The sequence below is a fragment of the Zosterops lateralis genome, assembly GCF_965231275.1.
Source record: "Zosterops lateralis genome assembly, chromosome: 5".
Lineage (NCBI taxonomy): Eukaryota > Metazoa > Chordata > Aves > Passeriformes > Zosteropidae > Zosterops > Zosterops lateralis.
Genome location: NC_139766.1, coordinates 7,804,881 through 7,828,938, shown reverse-complemented (window position 1 = coordinate 7,828,938; position 24,058 = coordinate 7,804,881). Strand labels below are relative to the sequence as shown.

Here is a 24,058-nt window from a genome sequence, read left to right as displayed (position 1 = left end):
ATCTTTCTGAAGAGAGAGGTATGTGTTGATCTTACAGAGAACTAGAACACTGATTTAAATATTCATTGTATAATCAGGGGAAGGAATCTTGGAAAACTATGTGAAAAAAGTACTGTGGGGTTGAACAGAGTGCAAAAGACAGGAGGACAGTGATGAAGGCCAGCAGAGTAAAACCTGGTAATGTTGTTTAAAATAAAATTCGGTTTAATTTTTTGGTCCCTTAAGGTTCAAATTTGAAAGTAAGCTGGCCGAAGTAAGCATTGCCCAGGAACACAATTTTGGTTTGCACTCTGCATTGTGACATTAACTCAGGCATCTCTTGCAGCACTGTCCTGTAATTCAGAAGAATCTCACAGGGAAATAAGGTAAATTCAGCTGAAAAACTCGTGGGTCGAAGGAAAGGTGATTGAAATACAACTCCATGTGCAAACACAGAAGAACAGGTTGCAGAAGGCTGAACCGACAGATGGTTGTCACAGGGACAAGGAGCTTGATAACAGTTAGCATGAATAAGAAATACCTGCACCGCAGTAATGTCAGGCCTGTGGGCAGCAGTAAATCAGGGTTTGGTTTCTCATGACGTTAAGGATTATGCACCCACATAAAGCAGCCTCTGCCCCGACAAGTGCACGGCGTAATTGTTGTCCAAGCACATCCCACTTCCTCGCTCGGGCTGACTCAGGGCCGCCTGGAGAAACTCCCACAGGAACGGGCCTTGTGGGGCGAGCAGCAGGCGCTGGGCGGTTCTGCCCCGCATCTCGGGGGCGATGAGGGAGGGATTCCCGGCGGTGTGGCCGGGAGCAGGGAGCGGGCAAGCAGAGGGCACTGTAGGCACACGGACACGGCACCGGGAACCGCCGGGAAGGGAACGGGAACGGGAGCAGCGGGAGCGGCCCGGCCCGGGGGGCTCTGAGGGGGCCTCGGGGGTCACGCCTCGGCCTTGCTTGTGAAAGGCGAACACACTGTCATTACTTCATTCTTATTAAAATAATAAAAAAAAAATTAAAATTGGATAGGATTTAGCAATGAAATGCTTCAGGGATAACTTGTTTTCAATGGGGAATTGTGCGAACAGAAACTGATTACAAGGATGGGGCCAAATCCCTGCCAAGGATACGGACAAGGATCGTGGAAGCAGATGAACTACAATTTCCCATGCACCAGAATCCGCAATAAGGCCAGGAGTAAAATAAGCACAGGCAGAAAGGGTGCCCAGAGCCAGAAGGAGGAGGAAGAGAAATCAGAAGAGGAGGAATAGGAAGAGAAAGAGGAAGAGGAGGAAGAAGACCAGAAGGAAGATGAGAAGGAAAAAGACGAGGAGGAGGAGGATGCGCATCCCCCTTGCGGCTCCATCCGGGCAGGCAATGACGTCATCACCCCCGCGCGCGAAGCGCATCTTCCCCGCCGCGCGCCCCTCGCCCCTCCGCGCGCGCGCTGTCCAGCCAATGACAGAGGCGCGTCACCGCAAGGCCTCCTGGGGCCTGTAGTCCAACGCGCGTTCCCCACCCCACCCGGCACCACAGCTGCGCGTCCCTGCCGCGACCGGGACAGCGCCCGCCCCCCGCCCCTATGTGGGCGGGGCCGAACCGCGCCGCTGGCCAATGGCAGGGCGGGTCAAGGTTCGGCGAGCGGGCGGCGCGGCCAATGGGCGCGGGCGGGCGGTGGAGGGGGCGTGGCCGGCGGTGTTTTGTTCGGTTGCCATTGAGCAGCCCGGTCCATACGCGCGGGGGAGGCGGCACGGCCGCTCAGGTACCGGCGGCTGCCGTTGGGGGGGCACGGGGCGGGGGGTAAAGGAGCGCGGCCGGCAGGTAACGCTCGGGCGGGTAACAGGTAACAGCCGTGTAGGCAGCGGCCGGACAGGTAATAACAGCCCTGCAGGCAGCAGCCCGACAGGCATCAAACCCCGCTGTCGGCCCGCAGGCAGTACGGAGCAGAGGGAAAGCGGCCCGGCCATCCTCGGCCCCCTCCGCGGAGCCCGGTAGCCCGTACGCACCGCGCAGCTCCGGGCGGGCGGGGCAGCGAGCGCGGCCCGGGGGACCCTGCGGGGCGGGGGTGTCACCCCGAGGCTGCGCTTCCCTGCAGCGGCACCTCCTGCTGCCGCAGGGCTGCATGCCGCTCATCCCTCCGGTTACCTCGAGAGATGATCGGTAAAGCGGTGTGGATATCGTGCATTTCGTTGTTATTGTCCGCGCTCGGCCCGGGCCGCGCTCCCCCCGCACAGCTGGGGCTGCTGCCGGGCGCCCGCTGGGAGCCGGAGGCGGCCGCCTCGCCGGGAGGCAGAGAACCCATCACCCCCGAAAATGAAGTTATTAGCGGTAATAGGCGCTGCCGGGGTGGGATCCGGGCCGGCTGCGCGGCGCTGCCGTGTCTCCCGGGGGCCTGGCCTGGCCCGGCCGTGCGGGGAAGGAAAGGGAAAGGAAGGGAAGGTGCCCGGCCGCGGCGGGGCTCGGATATTCCTTTGTGCCGCTGCCCTGCACACACATGTCTGCAGGCACGTACCCCGCCGGTTTTGAGGCGATTCCCCCCTCTCTGCCTCAAGGATAGCGTTGCCTCCCTGGAGGTGCCTGTTTTTTTCCCACAATAGCTGCCTTCCATAATGATTCCTGGGTGGAAAGGGTGGTTGTTTTCTTCCTTCCCCTCCCCTCAGCAATAGGAAAGTTGATTTCTAGTTTTTATGGCCTCGAAGTGTAAGGACCAGTTGGGCTCAGTGGGCAAGTGAATGGGCTCTTTGTGTTATCCCAGCTTTTCTAAGGGCAATAACATGGCTTTGTTCTGGTTATTTGGCTTATTAAATGTCTTCTGGCCTGCTGGAAGGCTGGCTGGAGACGTGTGGTTGAAATTCTGGGTGCTGTTTCAGGAGGTCGCTTTAGGTCCTGTGAGGTAGAGCAGTCACCCGCTGTGGAGGCTCCTCGGGTCTGGTGCTCAGGGATCTGCACTCCTGGCCTTGGGATGGAAACGTCCAGGGGTTTTCCCCTTCAGGGAAGGACATCCCATCCCAGCATCCAGAAGCTTTGGAGCAGCACCTCAGCTTTGGGGGTGCAGGGTTGAGAGGGACTGGGTGATTCTGTCCCTGGTTTCACCATGAGTGAGCGCCAGGTCCTGTGCCTGGGGATGAGTTGAGCCAGCTGGTCAAATCCATTTTCTGGTTCGCTGTGCTTACATTAAAATCAACTCCTGAGAACAGTTTTTAGAGCCATTACTGTTGCATTGCCTCCCGTTCATTTGCCTGACTGATAGCAAATATTTTTGTCAGAAAAATTTGCCATTTTTGGCAAGGAGCAGTAAGTTTGTATCTCTTGTGGCAAGCTGAAATGTTTCTGGTGTGTTTTAATTGCGAATGGTCTGCTTGCTTCTAGTCGGGCTTATGAAATGTGGATCGCAACGTTTGCTGAGTAGCAAAAACTTTCCTGATGAAGCATGTTACTTGATCTGGTTTTATTGGAGATGCAGTGTACTTGTTCTGGCCCAAAGAGCTTGTATCCTCACGGTTATTGAGCTTCCAAAAATGCCTGCAAGAATTGTGCTCAGAGGCAGGAGACTAAAACATACATTTTAAGTAGCTCTACATAAGCTGGTGGAACTCTGAACTAGAAAATGAGTTCACTACTCACTCATTTTGAATTTCCTTGAAATACTGTTCATGTTAACATGTCTGCTGTTTTTAATGAGCCCTATTTTTTTTTTCCATGGGTAGCAAGATGCTACTCTTCATCGTGTGGCAGTAATTGCTGCCTATTAGACACAAACTCAAAATAGTAATCTGCAAGATCAGCCCCCTGTGATATGATAGACTTTTGGGATGTTCCTGTGGTAATCTGGCAGTCCTCTAGCGGCCTTTACCTGCCAGTGCCTAACCCATAGTTACTGTCTCTTTAACTGGGGAATTAAAGTTGGTTAAATAATTGTAAAGGGATGTTTTAAATTCAGGATGGTTAAGCTCCCCTACTTCCTTTCAAAAAGCTGTTTTTCTGCAGGGTACTATGATTCAGAGGAATGAAGAGGATGAAAGAAGAAATATTTATATTTGCAACCGTTTTGTTAAGCTTTGGAAGTTTAGTAGAGGTGTAAAACTGCATTTATGAAAATATGGTGGGCAGATAAACTGAAAGCCTGACTGTACTGAGGAGACTGCAATTTATTGCATGGATTGCTTTATTTAAAACAAAACCTTGAAGGATTTATTCTTTCCTTTAGGAATTCCTTGAGAGTCTGGTAGCCATTACTGTGGCTCCCTTTTTTTAGTTCCTTCTTTTCCCTTCTCTGTGCTTTCTCCCCCTTCCTCTGTTGCCTCCCCCCAATCTACATTCCTTTGTGTTAGCAGTGATGATGGCAGTTCTAGTCACCTCCTGTGGTTTGATAGATTATTCCCTTTAGAATCATGGTGTACTTAAAACTTTCCAAACACAATTCTTTCCTTGCTCCTCCACTCTTTTTGGATGCTGGCTTTGATTTTTTTGTTCTAAAAATTTGTCCTCTGTGGTTCTGCTTTGAGTTGTCCTAAAAACTAGTCTCCTTAAGAAGTCTCCCTAAGCCTTTTGTGAACAATATTAATATTTGTTATGATTTACTTTTCTTTTTGTGTTTGTTGATGGTCATTATATAAATGGAAATTTTGTTTTAAGGCAACAGGGAGCTTCTCTCTCCTCTGCAAGCTCATAAGTTCTGTGCTTTCTTTTTAGACAAAGTTTTGTTTGCTTTAAACTGTAATTTTTATTTTTGTGAAATAAACTTCTTGGATTTTTATGATTACTGCATTTTTGAGATCTGGTAGTCATGTAAGATCTTGCAGGTAGTTTATTTCAAAATGCAAGATATTCCTGCCTGTTGTGGAATTATCTGCAACTTTTACTTTGGATATTGCAAGTAACATAACCTTACTGGGAGGACTGAAACTACTCACAGAAACCTGTGGAGGGCTTTATGAGCACTCCTGAAGGACGGGTTAATCAGCACAGGGAAGCCCTGTTTAATTCTAGGGAAGAAGTTCATAGCTAGAAATGCAGGTTCTTGAACTCAGTGCAGTGTCTGGTACTTTGTTGGTAGATAAGTTTTAGTCTTTTGACTCTGTACACCTGTGAGGGAGCCCTTTAGTGGACAATGTGCTTTTTTGGTTGTCATAAAGTTTGTGTCCTTAATGGGATCTTAGCACTGAAGTACTGCAATCCAGTGATGAGTCTTTAAAAAAAAAAAAAAGGCACCTTAACTTTGTTAGTTTCTTTTAACTGTAAACACTGTTAGGGGAATTGAGACAAGTCATATTTTCAGAAAATGGTTTCTTTAAGGATTTTCTCCTCACTCAAGAGGAAACCTGGAAAAAAAAAAGGGGGAGGGTGTGGCATATTTTTAACTCCTTTCTAGGCTGCTCTACATTTATTTTTGTGATGATCCAACTGGATATTTTGGTACTGTTAAGTACAGAGAAACCTGAAATCAAGGTATCTGTCAACTCTTAACGTAGCCCTTTCTACATTTGGTGCTGTTTTGGCTTTTTTGGTTGTTTCGAGGAATAATATCATTAGCAAGCTGACAAGAAGCTGCTCAGATAACTGCTAATGCTTTGCAGTGGGTGTAAACTTGTGAAGGCCATGTTTCTGCTAATTTTTAGGTTGAGGGGAGGAAGTAGGCAGGGTTGTTACTAAATACATTATCTGGGTTATGGCTCTCAGTTTACTGACAGCACTGTTTTTTTTAAGCAAGCAGTTGAATGCTATGCTTTAAGGTAATATGGAATGTTTCAGTTAGGATATTTACTGAGTTGTAAAAACAAAACTAATATAATTGGCTTTCTTCTGTTTGAACTTGAATGTATTCTGGTAAAATGCAGCTGCCACGTTTTGCAGGTTGGGTGTTAACAGTAAGATCAAGGGTTCAGATCACCTGATGTTCACATCATTGCTCTGAACCTGGTGTGACAACTTTGTTTTAAGCTCCTGTGAGAGCTAAACTGTAGGAGAGCACTGGGGAGAGTTGTCAATGGTGTATCAGGCCCAGAGCTTGGGACAGCAGTGCCAGTGATGGCAACTGCTCTTCAGTGAGTGTGTGTGGGTCTGTCTGTGCAGATAGAGCCAAAGGTGTGAAATCAAACTGTGTTTTGCCTGCAGCTTTCATTAGAAGTGTCATTTGCAAAATTGACTGTGTGTACCAAGACCTCCACGTCATTGTGGGGAGGGCATTTGAGCTGTAAGAGAGCTGTTTCTATATTTGCTGAGCTTCAGAATCAGAACACCCGGCTGGTACAGGAAATAGTTGAAGAAATAACTGCAGTACCACTGTCTAAACCTTTACTTTTGTGCTTTAGCCTGAGATCTATGATGCTGGAAGACAGGATCTGAATTCTATTTTTTTAAAAAAGAAAACCTGTTTCTCCTTAAGACCCCTCTCATCCAGCCTGCCTTGACAACCAATTTGCTGTTTATTTGTTAATTCAGTCCAGTTTTCTTGGGTTATGAAAGATCACATTTTTACCTTTTCCAGTTCTACATTAAAGTGAAGGTATTAAAATTTAAGGGAAATGTGTACTGTCCTAATGAGACCTCATATAACAGGGCTGTGGCTTTTCTTCTACTGTCACCTCCCCTTCAGTCATTAATAGGAATAATAGAAACTTCTGTTGGTGTTATATTAACTTCAAGTCCCTAATCTGCATCTCAAATAGCATTGTGAGCAGCATTAATGCCTTCGAGGGGTTTGGGAGGTTTTTTAATTTGTAGGGTAAATGTATTTTTTAACCTAATTTGGGCAGTTCAAATTATTATTGCAGCATGTTTAATTTTTGCTCTGCACAGCTTGTGTTGATGTCAGTGGCTCTGAATCATTCCTTCAGTGCTGTGCACATGTGTTATTTCACCTTCTTAACTGTGGCTTTAGATTTTGTCTTGGTGAAGTATTCATCCATCTCATACAGTTTTACTACTAGATACCCTCTGATATTTTTGTTCTTTATTCTACCCTTAAATGTTTGTTTGCAATGAAAATTCTTCTTTTAAAGGTTCTTTTTTCTTTAACTCCCCCTGCTTTCCCAATGAAAAATGCATTTCTCTGTCTGTCTTCAAGGTTTCTGTTGACCTGACCTCCTTTGGTTTTAGAGGGATGGAAGTTTATCATGTTTAAGGAAAGTTGCACGTGACAAAAGCTGTGTGTCATTTGGATCTGTCAAACTCTGTGGCCTTATCAGCTTCCACTGTCCAAAAGTAGTATGCAGAATATGGAAGAGGTTAAAGTTTGGAGACTCAGGTGTGATGTAGGTTATGCAATGGAATTGTGGGAACATAGTTGAGGCAGGATGGTGGGTCTGCATCTGGAGTTCTGCCTTCTGCAGCTCAGCATTTCAGTATGTAAATGGCTGTTGAGGTTGCAGGTGGATTTTGTATCATATTATGTTTTCATAATGTAGGAAACTTCTGATTTGTGGACTGTTTGAGGGTGAGATTTATTGGTTTTCTAAAGTGCTGGTCTCTGTTTAGATACCTGAGACCTATTTGTGTGTTTGAACAGTGTTTTTGATGAACTGACAGTTAAAATTACAATATAGAGTTTTAGAAGAAAAGGAAGCTCTTTGCCCAGTTATCCCAGTGTGATAGCAGTAGCAAATAATTCATTGCTGTCTGTTGAGGTGGAAGGTAGTGGTGTGTGAGCATGCCTCAGGACTGCTGCCCTGCTTCAGAGCGTAATTTGATGCAGTATTTAGTAAATGAGAGGAGAGAAGGGTAATGAAAACAGCATTCAGGAACTATTTACATGAATTGACTAAAGTACAGCATGTATTTCTTACAGTGGGAAGGGGGAAAGGAACAAGTACCCAGCACTTCATCTTTTCCTTTCTTAAAAACAATGAAATGAAACAACAGACTTGAACCCTGATGAATTTGAGAAGTTTGAGTAACTTAGAGGCTGAACTGAAGAGCTGCTGCCTGTTGTAAGAGGCTACCAGAGGTTAAGAGACAACAGGGGTGTCACTGGTTTGGAAGTTGTGGTGACACTTGAACATGAGCCAGCATCTTCCAGTGCCAACCTGGTACTTGGCCTGTTCCCTTCCCAGGATGCAGAGCAGTCCCCTTGAGCTTGGCTGCAGATGTGCCTGCTGAGTTCATCCTTTTCTTCCATTAGCACCCCATCCTGACCAGACCTTTCTGGTTCAATATTTGGATAAGAAATCGCTGAGCTGCAGGGAGGGTAAAGTGGACTGCTACTCCTCTTTTGTTTTTGTGCTTCACAAATCAGAAGAATGTCATTTAATAAAGCAGGAAAGTACCTGGATAAATATGTGTAGTACTAAACTATTACAGAGGATGAAAAAAGATAGTGCTTTGTCTTGTTTTATGCTTTTTATTTATGCTTGAGCTCTTAAGAGTTAATTCCTCTGTGGTTTAGTGACTTAGATGCTGCAGGTCAGATGTGGACTCTGGCTGTAACTAATGCTCTTTGCTTCAACTCCCCATCTGTAAAGTGCTGCATATCTTAATTTTTGTTTTGGAGTATTTGGCTGCCGAGTGCAGCATTTTCTGTCCTCAGGAAGTCCTAACCCAGCCTGCGGCAGTGGGTGTAAAAGGTGCGTGCACATGTTTGTGTGACAGTGCCTTGACACCACATCAGTGAAAGCCATTACATCACCCTGCTGGGTTGTTGGAAGGCAAAGCACGCATGTCTTTCTGAAGTAATAGGCTTCTGGCTTCTCTTGGTCAGAAGGAAGATGCAGCAGGATACTGCAATATTGCTGAAACTTGCATGCTGCCACAGGAGGGGATTTATTTCTGTGTGAAGAAAGTATGGGGCATCTGTGACTTTTTTTTTTTTTTTTTTGGTAATAATAAAATAACCTGATAATGCAAATCCTGAAGTTTTAATTTAAAAAATCAGAAAAGTAACATCTAATTCATTGAAACTTATAAAACATTGTAGGAGGATAAGCAAAAACATCACAGGGGCTTGAAACTGAGTTTGTAATTAAAAAAAAAAAATAGCACTATGAAAGGTGTGGGCTAGTTGTGAGTCTCCTGCCCCATACTGGTATTGCACATCCTAACATGATTCATAACAGAAACCTGAGCAGCTCTTCTTTCTACTTGTCCAGTGCTTTGCTGTCTTCAGTATTAAAACTTGTTCTAAATATGAAACCAGACATTTTCTTAATGCAGGTCAAGCTTATTGCCTAGTTCCCTGGATGTAAGGGACAGCTATTCCTTCCCCTGTAGCAAGTAAACTTCAAAAAATATTTGTATTGTTCTTTGCGGTGTTTCTGTTTCCTTGTGTCTCGCCCTCCACCCTTGTGATACTTTTGTCCTAAACAAAACTAGTGTTTTCAGGTCTTCCTGAGAGGTCAGGTTTTTTTCAGCTCTGATCATTCTTGTTGTTCTCTCAAGTTAGTTCACATTATGCTTCAAGTGTGGTGCTCAAAACCCAAGTCTGTACTGCAGCTCAGACCTTCTGTGCTGAGTACAGTGTAAAAATGGCTTTATGTGCCCTGGAGCTGATACTCCTGTTTATGCATCCCCATACACTGGACTTTTTTACACCAGCTTAACACTCATTTCAAGGTCAGCCCGTTGATCCCACCTAGCTCACAGCTTTCTTCTGAAGAACTTGCCTTCCTATTTGTTCATTTAATCCTGCCTGAGTGTGCCTTTCAGAACTCAGTTGTGTCCTTTTACTTGCAGAACCGTTTTCCAGCTTGTCAGAGTTATGCAGGATTTTGATGCTGTCTTGCAGTCCTTCCTGCTGTTCTCCTACATGTACAACCTCCTCTGCCAGCAGCAGATCAGATCACGGGAAGCACAGAAATGGAACTGGGCTGGGTTCCTGCTCTGTGTTCTCCCACACACCACTGGCAACTGCTCTCTGGCTGATTGTCCCCCAAGGACTGCCTTTGCTTACCTCCCAGCAGCACAAGTCTGTAAAATTTAGGTGTGTGGGCTCACAGATTCCTCCCTGTCCCTAAACCCTGTTACACTGATGTCCCAGTGAACCAGGTGGGTGCTGCACACCTCTAGTGTTTGCAAAAGGTTCCCACTCTTCCCAGAGGTTCTACTTAAATATGGGGGAATTGGAGACTGGTTGCACGAATTCTGACCTTTTTCTTAATGCAGACATAGAATGAAGACAGGCCTAACCTCAGACTGATGTCCAGACCCCTTTTTGTTCATTTGTTTTGTTTCTAAAAAGCCCCAACCATGTCCTGTTTTACTCTGTATTTAAATATATCACATGACCTAAGTCTGGTACCTTGCAAATAATTCCAGGTGTTACAGAGTGACTGAAGTCATCTGTAGTTGGAGTTCTTTGAAGGTGTACATTCTTGAGATGAAATTGCTCTTTCATTGCAAGCCATGTGTCAAAGGATAAGCTCCACTACTTGGAGCAGCTTTTCTTTAGAGTATTTTTCTTAGATTTGTATTTGTAAGTATTTTTTGACATCTCTGTAGGTGCAATTTTCTCTGTTTGAAATCTTAGTTCTCATATTATCTCCCCTGTCGAACTCGATGCACATAATGAATCTTGTGCTGCATAGAAATGGATTTGTCTGAGCCCTGCCTCTGTGGGGTTGTTTGACACAGTTCTGTAAGTGCTATTTGTTGTTTTTTTCTCCAGCACCTCTTCCTCTAAACTTTCCTTACATCTCTGCCATTCAGTAATTCCCTTAGACTTGCTCTTATTTACAGTCACTGCATGTGTATCAGTTTATTCTCATCACACAGATGTATTTGAGTGTAGTTTAAAGTTCTGTTGTGTCTGGCTACAAGCTGGAATAATTAATCTTCCAACCATTCTTTCCACTGGATGCTCTAAGGAGATGGACAGCTATGCTTTGAAACCATGCTGCAGTGTTAAATTGAGCAGAGGTTTAGTAAGTCTGATCCTTTTCTTAAAGATATGGAATGTTTGTTAGATAGGGTTACCTCAGTGACCACTGTGAACCCACAAAATGTTACCAGAACAGTAAGGGAGCATCACCAGGTGTTGGGAAGTTAAAGAAAATGTGGATGGTGAAATTTGTGCTGAGTGTACTTTAGGTTAATAGTTGTTTGTGTTACAGACCTTAAACAGGATTATGGGGGAGCTGTGTTCAGAAAAGCTGTTTCAAGATGTGTTCATGGTTGTGGTAGGTTTTTCTGTATAAATTGTGGTATTGCAATTTATGCAACTAACATAGTTGACTGCAAAATGCCATGTATCCTTGAGATTAAACTTTATAGTCCTGTTAAATATACAGTCTTAAACTTTGGAACTAGTCTGGGAGGGCCTTCCCTTTGTCCTTTTCTCACTGGAGCACAAGCTGATCAAATAATACCAAACCCATTTCTGAGTTCTAAAGTAGCTGTTGAACTGAGCCAAACTGCAATGAAGTAAATGCCTGTTGCACCTGCACAAAAGGCTGCAGCTGTCAGAAGCTTGTTTATCACTTCAGTGCTTCTTGAGTCCAGGTGCTCAGCCAGTGACTTCCCCTAACACAGTCATTCGTTTCAGATCTTCAGCAGAAAAGATGTTACTGCTTTATGCAGATTATGGAGTGGCTTAACCTTTGCATATGTGAAGGTGCCAGGAACCCAGATGTAATTTCAGAGGCTCATTTTAAAGGAAACTTAGATGGAATACACTTTTTGTCAGCACTGAAAGATCATTTGAAAGAACACATATCTCTTACTGTTGACTTGATCAGATAAATCTTGACTGTTTTGTGACTTAGCTTGGTTACCAAAGTTGATCTTATCAGAATGCTGTCCTCTGTAAAGATAACTGCCCAAGTGGGAGGTCCCATTTCCCTTCCAAACTCTCTTGGTCTGGTCCCCCTTTACACAGTTGCTGTCTGTGAATTTAATGTGCTGGACTTGCCAAGTGACTTACCTGCTGCCATTCAAAGCTGCTAAATTTCTGTCCCAGTCAGGGTAGATTAAAAGTCAAGGCCTTCCTCAACACTCATATTTTTCTCTCCTAGTGTTTTTGTGCTGAAGTAAAATAGTTATTTTGGTTTATACTGACTGAACTATGGTCTGTAGTATTTGTGTACTAGTTGGCACCTTGTGCCTGTTTGCTTCCTGTACCAGGGCCATGGCTTTACATTAAGGCTTCGTAGCCCATCCTCTGTGAGTAAACTTTAATTTGGAGTTCTGGTGACTTCTATGAATCCCCTTTGACAAGTTAATCTTTCCATAGAATTTGCTTGTAGAAGTAATGAGTTGTTCATTCAGTACATCAGGTAGTGTTGAGGAAGTACACAGAAAATACTGAGCTTTTCCATCAAGCAAAGGTGATCTTCCAGCATTTAAGAAAAAAAACCAATCATACTAATGTAGCTAAAATAGTTCACTTTTTTCTTCTCTGACATGGTGTAACTTTGTCTCGTGAAATTTCATTAGTTGATGTAATAGTTACGAATGCTTTTTCTAAATACCTACTGCAATGTCTACCCCTTGGTTTGTGTCTTGACCTCTAACACAGTGTTTCCTGAATCCAGCTGTTCAGTGTGCTGCTCAAGGCTGACTGCAGAGAGACAAAGTACTTATCTGGATTTCCAAATAGTCTAGTGAGCTAGTAAGAGCTGCATAGCTCAACTGAAGTAAATTTTATTGAAGTACCTTTAATAGGTCTGGCAAGAGAGATGTCCCTGGTGACACTTGAAGTAAGGTCTGAATTGAATGCTGGAAGCACACACAGTATTGATGTGTACTGCCTTTGTCTTTGTATTTCATTCCATTATTTTAATGGCCTTTAATTTGTGGTCTGCTCATGCTTGGGTCATTTGTGGACTGAGAGCTCACATGTAGAGCAGATTATATGTAGTGCAAATCCCTTCGGAGACTTCACCATTCAAAAGCTTGTGGTATGTGCAAAACAGAAGTTGGAAACCAACTGCTAAGTTAATAGGAACCATAGTTTAGCAAAGTAAAGAGCCACAACAAGAAATTCTTCAAACTACCACTCAGCTTTGCTATTTGTAGTGTGATACCAAGATCTCTTTATTTAAAAGAAAATTCTTGCTACTTGAAAGCTGTGTGGTACTTGGGTTTTATTTTCTGGGTTCTGATGGATCTGGTAACTAGATGGGTGTTGTAGAACTTGGGATCTGTGTGTGCCACCTCTTGAGGTGGTATCTCCTGCCATATGAATTAGTTTCTTCAGTGACACGTTGCAGATGGTGAGCCATGATAGAGACCAAGTTTGGGCCATGAGATGGAACTTGGTTGTCAGATATTTCATATCTGTTCTGTGCATTTCCATGCTCTTTCCACACAGATAATGTAGCAGCAAGCTTTAGCTACTTCATGCAAGCCTGCATGGAATTTTACTGCTGTGTAAACTCTTCATGTAATTTGCTTTCTTTATACTTTAGGGTTTTATAGGGAAATATGTAAACAGTGTATTTGTGGACTGCTAAAATAAGAGTACACACATCCAAATGCTTATTCAGTATCACTGCACAGTGATCTGCAGACTTCCAATTTTGAGACAAAGACACTTTCCTTAAACTGCTAAATTGGGCATAATACTTTGTCATGAGAAGGAGATATTATTCATAGTATGAGAAGTAAGTACAGTGAGCCTTGGAGGAACGTGCTTCATGTTGCTGTAAGCATTGAGATGTATGGATATTTACTGCTCAGAATACTGCTCAGAACTTGAGTTCTAAATTTAGTGCTATCTGCAGTTCACCAGCTGTACTGTTTACTGAAAAATATTTGGACTACCCTAGGTTCCTCATTTTTAATTTCCATATATGCATGTATGCACGCTAATGAAGGGAGACTTTGCTGTGTGCAGATTATATAGCTCATTAGATCCCTGAAATGCCATGAAGTAGCATCTTAACATAAGTGTTTTTCACCTGGCCTGAGGCCTCCAGCAAGAACATTTCACACTTGGGATCATAAAAACAAACCTACTAGTTGGGCTTTTTATTTTAAACAAGCCGACCAGATGTCTAAAACTCCTCAGAATGAACCTGAAGGCGAACAGGAGGAGGTTTATTAGCTGTGTGTGTTTTGGGAGCAGGATGTATGGAAGAGATTTGTATAATCCCTCAGCTCCCAGCCTATAGGCTTTGGTAATAGAACAGTACTTCAGTGCTGGTATTATTTCATTCTATCAGAGATGCAGGATATGCATGGGATAATCATTGTTGTCACTGCTATACAAATTAAGGGTCAGGGCTATTTTTTTCAGCCCTGGGTATTTTTAAAGTATGTATATGTGCCTGTTTTACTTCTCAGTTTTAAGGGCAAACACTAAGAGAAAGTAGGTGATACTATTCGTTATTTTTATTATTTTTATTTTTTTTCTCGGGCTTTTCTTACTGGTGGAGTGAAGCAAATATCTTGGTAGTAGGGCCAGTTGATCTGTTTTTTTTTTATTCTTCAAGCCTTAGAATAAAAAAACAATCTCATGGATCTTGTACAGTCTGGATCACTGACTTTAGTGGAAGTCTGGTAGATTTCTCCAAACACTAATATTATCAGTATAAATTACTATTTGAGTCTGTATTTTGTATCTTACTGGAGGCTTAGTCTATGAAGTAAATACTTCCATTGGTTTTAAATAGTATATCTATAAAAGCAGTATGTGGAGGTGAAAGTAATTTGTGTAGGACCTGAGCTTTGAGCTTTTAGTAAAATACCCTGAAAGTTACAGTAAAGAAGTGGTGATTGCCCACTAGGTTCTGTTCTGAATTGCTTAAATAGGCAATAGCTCTTGATTTGAGTAGTGTAGTATTGAAATAATGACTGTTAGCTCATTTAGTTCATAATTACAGCAAAAGCCAAGGGCTTGGTGTTCATGTGTTCAAGCCTCAGTAGATGAGACTTCTGTTCCTCAACATCACATCGTAGCCTTGGGGTTTCTGCAGTAGAGCTGAGGAGAAAGAGTCCAAATCTCACATTGCAGGGAGATGACTGGTCATGGGCCAGTGCTGATGGCTCATTCAAATGGAGCTCCAAACAGAGTATATGTAAATATTCTTCAGCGAAATTAATGAAATCCTTGCCTGTCATTGTGGTGGATTATTTTAGGAAAGAGCATAAGTAACATGAGCATCTTGGAGCAGCAGCTTTGTACAGCATCAGACACAAGGCACAGCTCATCTGTTGTCCTGTCTGACAAAGATACTTTGAAAGATGCAGGATGACTTGTCTGTGGTATGAGTATTTGGTCTTCATCAGGTCTGAAAGACAGGTTTAAACCTGAGAGACTGACTTCTTACTGATATGAGTTGGCAATAAAAAATGCTTTAACCTCTGGCTGAGTTGAGTTCTTAGCCCTAGTTTTCTGCAGTGAAATATTCCTTGCTTTAATTAGGTATGACCTGGTAAAAGTCTCTCGAGCTTACTTCACTTCTGTTGCTTTGAGAAGTGTACTTTATAAACTGTGACAAAGGTTTAACATTGCCTATCTCCACCCTTCTTTTTCCTTTCTGGAAGGAGACTCTCAAGTATCTTGTTTTAAAACCAAACCCAAAGCACTGACAGTAACTTGAGAAATTAAAGGGGGTATATTTATTACAGACAACAGCTCAGCATGTAAAATATTTTGATTCTAATTCCAAATGTATTAAATTATTTTAAGTCATTGTTTTGTATGTGTTCTCATCTAAGCTGGGTGGGTTGTACAGTTACAATGGAATGGGAAACCATACTATCAAAAGTAATACTGAAATATTACCTTTAACCTCATTCCAGCATATCACCCCTCTTTTAAGTGGAATCCAAAGGCTGTGTGTGATGGTTGAGGCTTCCCTTCCTTCTCATAGGAGCTCTTGGATCTGAAGTGTAGGATATGGAGTAGAAGTGAGTGTGTAGGATGCAACTTTATTTTAGTAGCAATTTATATTTTGTCTCAGCTGCCTCAGTGACCAGTTGGTCCTAGTGATGATCCTTTAGGGTCAAAACAGTGAAAATCTGGACTTAGTAGTGATTTTCTGCATTTGAGGTAAGTTGACCTAATATTTATTCTCCTCTATCTCTGGAGGCATTAACAACCCAAACCCTAATTTTTAACTTTAGAGTGATGATCTGTAGTCCTGCCTTGGACAATAGTTGACGTATGTTCTTCAGCAGACAGTTTTGAGCTCTTGATACTCCTTGTGCTTCCAGAGCCTATGGAATATCTGAAAACTGTCTCCAGTGGCCATAAGTTGATGTAAAGAATATCTCCTATTTTTCTTGTCCCTTTGTGGAGTTTTGTGCTGGAGTCAACCTGAATCCAAGTTTGTGAACACCTCATAATGTTGAAGTTTCCTTTTAATAAAAACTGGCTTATGAAAACACTGCATGGAGAAAGTGAAGAGGTTCTGTAACTCTGTCTTCAGTCTTTTTAGAGCAGCTCTAAATTGCAAATGTTGAAACTACGCTCTTTGGTTGTTATGTTCAGAGTTTTAGAATGTGTAGGGTGTGGTGTTAAGGCTTTATTTTGTCACATCTGAACTCTTCAGGGAGAACTACAATTTAAACAGATTGTTTTAGATAGTTGTGAAATGGCCTCTACAGAATACGAACTAGGATTATAAACTCTCTTCTCTGTGTCCCATTTTAGTACCAATCCCCCAAAATGTTGATTGATAACTTTATAGCTGTAGGAAACTTTATAATTAAAACAGATTTTTTTTAACTTGATGTGGAATTTTGGAAGGTTTGCAGAATAGCCACCCTGCAGATTAGTGCTGGAAAGGATAGAGTCCAAATAATTCTCTTTTAAATGCCCGCTATCAACAACTTTTCTGGGCTAAAAGTTATTAATAATAGACTTATGTTGTAAGAAATGCTTAGCCTCTCTGTGAACTTCTTAGCACTGTAGTAAATAATACATATTTCTAGAAATAGAATGTTCTCTTCCCTTTTGAACGTTGGAGTTCTGCATTGCAGGAAACTAGACATTTTGTAGCTTTTTGTCAGATGGCATAAAGTATTAGCTTAGCAGTCTCAGAAAAGCTGGTCTTCCAACTTAGTGTTGCTTCAGGGATAAGTGGGATGGGATGGACAGTGCCCTGTTAAAACTTGATCAGTTTCGTGTGATGTTTCAATTTTGAAGTTCTTCTTGGATGCTGCAGAAAGTGCCAGGAGGCAAAAAATCACATCACCTTTCATCTAGAGTCTAGTAGCAAAATCATCTAGATCTGGAGTTAGTACTGCTGCAGCAATTAGCTCCTTTGGCTTGCTGAAGCAGAGATAATATTTTAAAGGACCTACTTATCCGAATTGGAATTTTGACTCCAGCTAATCCTTTTCTTCTGCTGGGAGCAAGCTAAGTGCATGTATGGGATTGTTGGTAATAAAGGTTCCATGTAGCACTTGGAGCAAAGAGTAGGAAATAATGTGAAGTAACACAGGAAACAATCCTCTGTGTTCTCACAGGTCATTTTAATTCCATAGGCAGAAAAATAATGGGATAGTGATCATCAAGAAACACCTACATTTGAATTATGGGGAAATCATCTAAAAATCTTGTGATTGCTTCTTCTTTATCCAGGATAGAACTTCCAGAAACAGAGAAGAATTTGTTAGAAGTGTTTCAAACAAATGTAAATTTTCCCATCGAGATGAGCTGTTCCTGGAACATTTTGTCCTGCAGGATGCAGAGGAGGAGGAGGAGTGGGTTGGAAATGAGTCTGGCTGCCTTACTTTCTTAGAGCCAAGGAGAGAATTTTTTTTTTGTGTTGGCTTTGTGTTCTTCATCAGGACTCTTCATCTCTTTGAAAGTGGCTTGTCAAACTGAATGAGCCTCTGACATCCTTTAATTGACTGGGAGGTTGGATAATCTGTATTTTTAGTAGTTTTCCCCAAAAAAGACACTAGTGATGTCACTGAGAAGATACAGAATTCATGACATGAGCGCTTCTGTTCTATCTCCACTGTTAATTTTGGCAGAGACTTTACAAGTCATTACTACTTGTAGCTAAACTTTTAAAGAAGTAATCTCTCTCCCCTTTAGTAGTACTATAGAGATATAAAAATGAATCTACTTTTCTCAGCCTTCAGAATGAATAGAAAAGAACTTTAAATCAGACAATGGCGATACTGACTCCATCACAGCTCATTCTCCAGCTTTGAGGAATGTTAGCTTTGGCTTGCATTTGGAGTTTGATTTTTATATTCCATTTATTCCTTTTGATTAGTCTGCCTTTCAACAACAACAATAAAATAGCTCCTCTTCCTCCCCACCTCTCACCTCTGCGCCCCAGCTCAAGGAGATCGTAGGAAGATTAAGTCTCTCCCAGGACAGAGACTGAGTAACATCTTTTGTTATATGTGTTTATCTTGGAGGTCTCAGCTTGCTCTCTATCCCACCTAATCAGGCTCCACAAAGGATGGTGTGTTAAGGGAAAGATGGCCATAATCTTGTAGGACTCTATCCAAGTTGGAGCTCCAAGGCCTATTGTGATTAACTCAAGGCTTGGAGGATATTCCTGTTTGAACTGGCAGCTCCTGGCTCTGCTGCTGTCTGTGGAGACTTGGTGACAGCAGAGGTGTGTTACCTGTGGGCTGTGCTTCCAGGCTCTGTGGAGACTGGGGCAGGCCTGGATGGTGCCAAGATCTCTGCCACGAGGCAGCTGAAAACGTGCAAATTCAGCAGCATCCTCATTGCCCTAACAGGGATGGTCAAATGGTTCATATTACTAGAAATCCAATTAGTATGAAGTGCTGAGCAGTTTGAGAGGGATTCAGCCTGATAAGCATAAAGAGTACTATAAGGAGAGACTGAAAAATAAAGTTGGCTGCTTCTAACCAGCTCTAGAAAAATAGCATGGTGGAAAAAGTACATAAAATAAACAGCTTACTCTCCTCTCTGTGGATCCATTAAATACATACCATAGCAGAGAGTCTTGAAATAAACTATAAACTAAACCCTCAAAATTAGGAAAATTAAGTGAGGAACTTCCCTCTAGGAGGTACTGAGGGACAAAAAGCTTATAAATACATAATAATAAAATTTAAAATGACCACAGTTGAGTGAAGTCATTCTGAAGAATCTTTTGTCCCCTGGCAGCCAATATTAATTAGCAAAGATGAGGGAAACAATTCCTTGTAGAGTATACATAGCACAAATCAGAGTGAACCAAGAGCTTGGTCACTCAGTTTAAGTGCTGAGGCTGCAGGGAGGATTTCACATCCCTTTGAACTGGTTAAGTTTGACCAGTCAAAGGAGTACAAATTGGGAAAGGAAGATGGGAGCAAAACATGTTCAAACCATGCTTCAGGAGGAGATGCCCAATTTCTAATTACAGTGGGATCTGTGTGGCTCAGTGAAGGAAATGCTGATGTCAACTGGCTTTCTTGTGTGGTGAATTTCTCTTTTTTCTGACGCTGTAGTTGGGCAGGTACTTGGACAAGCAGTGTCAGCATCCCACAATGCGCCCACACAAGCATTTGTGTCCAGTTCATGGCAAACCAGGCTGGGGAGATGATCCAGCTGGAAAGCCAACATTTCCCAGAAACAAAAGGAAGTGTTTTGGTTTCATCCAGCTATAAAAATTCCTTGATCTAGTTCTCTGTGATGAGCAGAAACACTTGTGCTGGCACACTGCTGTGGGCCACAAATAGCCAGAGAGGAGAATGTGTTGGCAGTTGTGACGGCAGCTGAGGTACATCAAACTGCAACCTAGAATGGCTTTCAGTGGTGGGAGTGTGATGGTGACATTTCAGTGGTAGGAGTGTGTTGGTGACACTTTGACCACTTAACACTCATTGTGTCATCCTTAACAAGAACTGCCCAGTAAGAACAGATTTCTAGTGTGAAACAGTTAATACCAATGTACTGATCAAACACATTTAAGAAAGGCGAGAAGGGAATTCACTTGTAAAGTGTGCTTCTGATCTGAACTACACCCCCTGCTATCAGGGTTGTGCTTCATATTGAGGAATGGAATTTATTTGTGGTGGGGAGCAGGAAAAAGTGGGAGCAGATAGATGAAGGCCTTTTGACTAGCACCTTTTCATCCTAACCCCATACTTAAAAATAAAGTATTTGTCAATGGAGCATGTCTCCATTTGAAAATTGTTGTAAATGTGAGTTGCTAAAATAAAACTTTTTTGGGGGGCTTTCCACATGGCTTGTGTTTCAGATTGGGTTCCATGCTGTCAGAAAGGGCCTGAATGGTTGCAGTGCTCGAATAGTCTTTTCAGTAGCTGGTAGGATTTATGAATGTGGGTAACTACAATTCAGCATGATTCTGAAAGTGCTGTGCTTCTGTGATTTCATTTGCTTTCCCTTTATCCTTTGATTCAGTTGGTTCATTAACTAAAGTCTAAGGTCATTCTGTCTAGTCTTTCCTTATTTTAGCTTGTATTAAGCAGACTTAAAATTGCAGTGAAACATTTGAAGATCTGAAGTACTAAGCAAAATAGAACTCTAATTAACTGATTACAGATCAGTTTTTCTCCCATCTTTGTTAGTTTTATTGGATTTAGAGTTGTGTGGGGTTTTTTTGTTGTTTTTTTTTTCTCCCTTGAGGGAAATAAAACCCCACAAATTCTTCTATGGCCTTTCCAAATAGAAGGAGCTAAACATGTGCTGAACTTTTCAGCTGGTTCTTAGCAGTAGCCTCTTACTAGTGGAAACATTCATCCTTAACACAGATCTAGAAGTCTTTGCACCAGTTATGGAGCTCTTCAGTATGATTTCAGTGTGTAAAGGAACAACATCTGACCTCCAGTCAGCCTTTCTTGTGACTTCTATTCCAGATTTACCTTAAACTCCACCAGGTTTAAAAGGGACACAGCAATGTTTGATTGTGCTGCTCTAGATCCTGCTGTGTTCACATCCTTGCCCTCAAACTTTGCTTCAGTATTTCATGAACCACACTTAGCTTTGACTGCTCACGTTGAACAAAGTATGTGCCACCTTTACCAGGGAGTGTGTGAACTTGAGGGGTTTCTAATATTTGACCTGGTATAATTTCAGAACAAGATGTAAATATTTAAAGTTGTGTGCTTTCCTGGAAGATAGGACACATGATGTAAAAACAGATCAGTTGAATTTCCACTATCTGGGTAGCATTATTTGTGGTGGAAGAGCATTTCTAAGCATTCTACCTTACAGCCAAAAAAAAGGTAGATAAAAGAACAAGACCAAAAGTTGGGCAGAAGTTACATTGATGGGACAACTCTCAGGCTGAGGGAGGCTGGTGTGTAGCAGACTGCTGTGAAGGTGAAATAGTGCATGGTTAGCATATAAAAATCTTATTTGGGGATGTACTTAAGACAACAGGTTTAAAAGATAGTCTAATATCACCATTACTACTATTAATATTTTAGTTTTAAGTGAGTTTAACATGACTCATAGCCTCAAGTTGTTTTTTTTTTTTTTCCTTGCTACTACTGGTTATTTAAACAGCTAATTAGTAGTGTAGAAGAGGCAATATCTTTATGGAAACATTACTTGAAAAAATTTTCTGGGCTTTTTTAAACTGTAGATTAAAACTAGAAAATGTAAGTAAACTTGTGGTCCCAGTAACATCAATGTTCCTTCCCAAAGCCTTGTGTTTAAAAATGGAAATATCTCTGTGAAGATCTCTTCCCACTTTATATTCCATAAGTGGTCCCTGAATATGCTTGGCCAACTTAAATCATCAAGCATGGTTAATGCAGGTCACTAGAGAGGAAGAAAATATGCAGAGGATGTTTAGGATAAAAAGAGGCAGCTGGTGAACCCAGTGCTTTTGATTTAGATGACTGTTCACAGAATGAAGATATCAAAGCTGTTGTCTGTGATACTTTTATGTGTATGGGAATCTGTCCTGGTTACCAGATCTGGTGTTTGCTGACAGGTAACAATTATGTAACCTTTAAAGACAAAGCTGAAAAAAACCACAGGGCAAGATATTAAAAGTAGGTGAGGGTTTGGGAAGCAGGTATAGTGTTTGTTACCCACTGCTTCACTTTGCTTTTTAAGAAGGGATTAGTGATGAAAAATGCCAAAATAGTGTTAAATGTGCAGAACAGTATGGTTTGTAAGTGCCTGTGTCATATGCTATTCTAATATACTTGGTTTAGGCTTCAGTAGTTTAAATGAGGGAAAGCTTTCCCTCTGCCTTGGATTAAACTCCTGGGTGGAAGCAGTTCAGTAGCAGGAAATGGCCAAATAGCACTCTGATCTTCACCATTAATGAGTCTCATCTTTTTCTTTCCTGAAATTTTAATCAGTGAAACCTCATTTTTTCATGAGTAGAGATGTGTAATCTGAAATGCCAGGCTGTCAGCATTGGTCACAAAGTGATATATTTGGACGAAGGAATAGTGCAAATAAGAGTTGTGTTATTACAATACTAATAATATATGCAAGAATTTTTCTGACTTTTTTTCTAATCCAATTTTACAGGAAACCAGACATGATACACTGACAGCATTTGGAAATAAACTTTGGCAGTAAGATGGAAGCATAAATCTCAAGATTCTAGACCAAAACAGAAATGGCTCATGAGTGTTAAAAGAAGAGACTGAAGAGCCTCCAACACTTGTGTGAGCAGTGGAAAAGGAGCAACTACCATGGTAACACTAATAACAGAAAAGCTGCAGAACCAGAGCTTGGATGATCTGACCTGTAAAACATACAATATTAATCTGGTAAGGATCTACCAAAACAACATGACATAAATGTGTAATGCCAAGTAACTCACAACTGCATAACAAATTCAAGAATGCAGATCAGCCAGAATTCAAGTATTTAAGTTAGAACTGGTTTGCAGGGTTGGGTGAGAGTTGTAAGGGGAAGAAATGGATCTTCGGTCTTTAGTCCCTTTTTTTGAAGTGATGGTTTTTTACTTTAATGATTTTTTTTTTAACCTTGCTACTGCAATTCTCTTCATGAAATAGTGTTCTAATGGCTGAAAAGGATTATCCAAGCTTCTCAGGATTCCTTTTTTTGCTAGCAAAATGCACATGTATTTGTATGGGTTGTAGTTTTCTTCAACCCATATAGACCAGGTGCCTGATTATATCTGACAAGAATATTTACTTACAAAAATCCCTACTGCAGTGTAGGTAATATCAGCACTGAGCAGAAGGAGAGCAGGTCATCAAGTAAATACAATTAAACTAAAAGTCAGGTTTTTACCAGACGGTGGTTGATGTTAGTGGAGTAGATCCTTGATTTTTTTCAGTGTTTCAGATGCCTGGTGCTCTGAAAAACTTTGTAGTTTATGGTGTTGGTCTTGCTGTTTGAATCTCTGGGTACATTGTGTGGTTCAAGCGTGCAAATCAGGCACGAAGGAATCTATTCTATTCACATTTCTCTTGTGAATGAAATACCTACTCCAGAATGAGTAGTGCAGAACAGTCTCTTGTCAGTTTTAGGTGCCTACCCGAGAACCCCAAAACCATGGCTCTGTATGGAATGCACTAATTTTGTTTTACTGACTTTAATTACAGTGACACCCTTCTGTAGGTCAAACTTTAATGTTCCAATGGGACACAAAAAACTTAATTTGAATAAATGTCAAGGTGTGGTTTGACTCTGGTTCTGTTACTTTTTAAAATAATCAAATATTGGAGCTGAAGTATGTCAGTTACTTTAAAATTCTCTGTAACTTACTTAAACAACTGAACTGCTTCCTTATTTATTTCATGAGCTCAAAGCAGGTGAAGCATAACTTCAATGTGGTGGAGGTTGTGCAAAAGCACCTGCAATTCTCATGTGTGCAGTTCCTTGTCCAATAAGGATATCTAACAGTAGACATTAATCAAGCAGTTTTATTTTCAAAACTGTAGCGGGTCCATTTAGTGTTCTTCCAATAATTAGTTTTACTTTTACTTCACCTTCCCCTTATGTGCTATTCTTGAAATGCAGATTTAAGGTGTTGAAATGATGATAACTCTCAGGAGAAGTGAGTATTGAGCCTGCATTTATTTTGTCTGGTTTGAAGCACTTGCAGTTTGTAGGATAATCTGTGACAAAAGTCACCATTTGTAACTAAACTCTGGAGCCTAATTGTGAGCCAGTAATGACTTATAACCAGTAGCAGTGTTTAGTTACAAACATGTAGCAGCACCTTTTAATTTCTTTTTACCAATAATCACTACTGTAGGTTTTGGACCACAGGCCTCTAATAGCAGAGAAGGGCATATTACTGTTTTTACACTGT

The 24,058-nt window shown here is 41.7% G+C and overlaps 1 protein-coding gene across 2 annotated transcripts in view; it reads left to right on the top strand.

Annotated features, from left to right (window-relative positions):
- The first annotated feature begins 1,676 nt into the window (after window positions 1–1,676).
- Window positions 1,677–24,058, top strand: part of FAM53A (family with sequence similarity 53 member A) — a 70,205-nt gene continuing 47,823 nt past the window's right edge. For both annotated transcript variants that reach the window (XM_083862394.1, XM_083862393.1), the window contains exons 1-2: window positions 1,677–1,749; window positions 22,297–22,541. In XM_083862394.1, coding sequence (XP_083718520.1) covers window positions 22,464–22,541 — 78 coding nt within the window. In that variant the 5' untranslated portion in view covers window positions 1,677–1,749; window positions 22,297–22,463. The remainder of the gene's footprint in view (window positions 1,750–22,296; window positions 22,542–24,058) is intronic.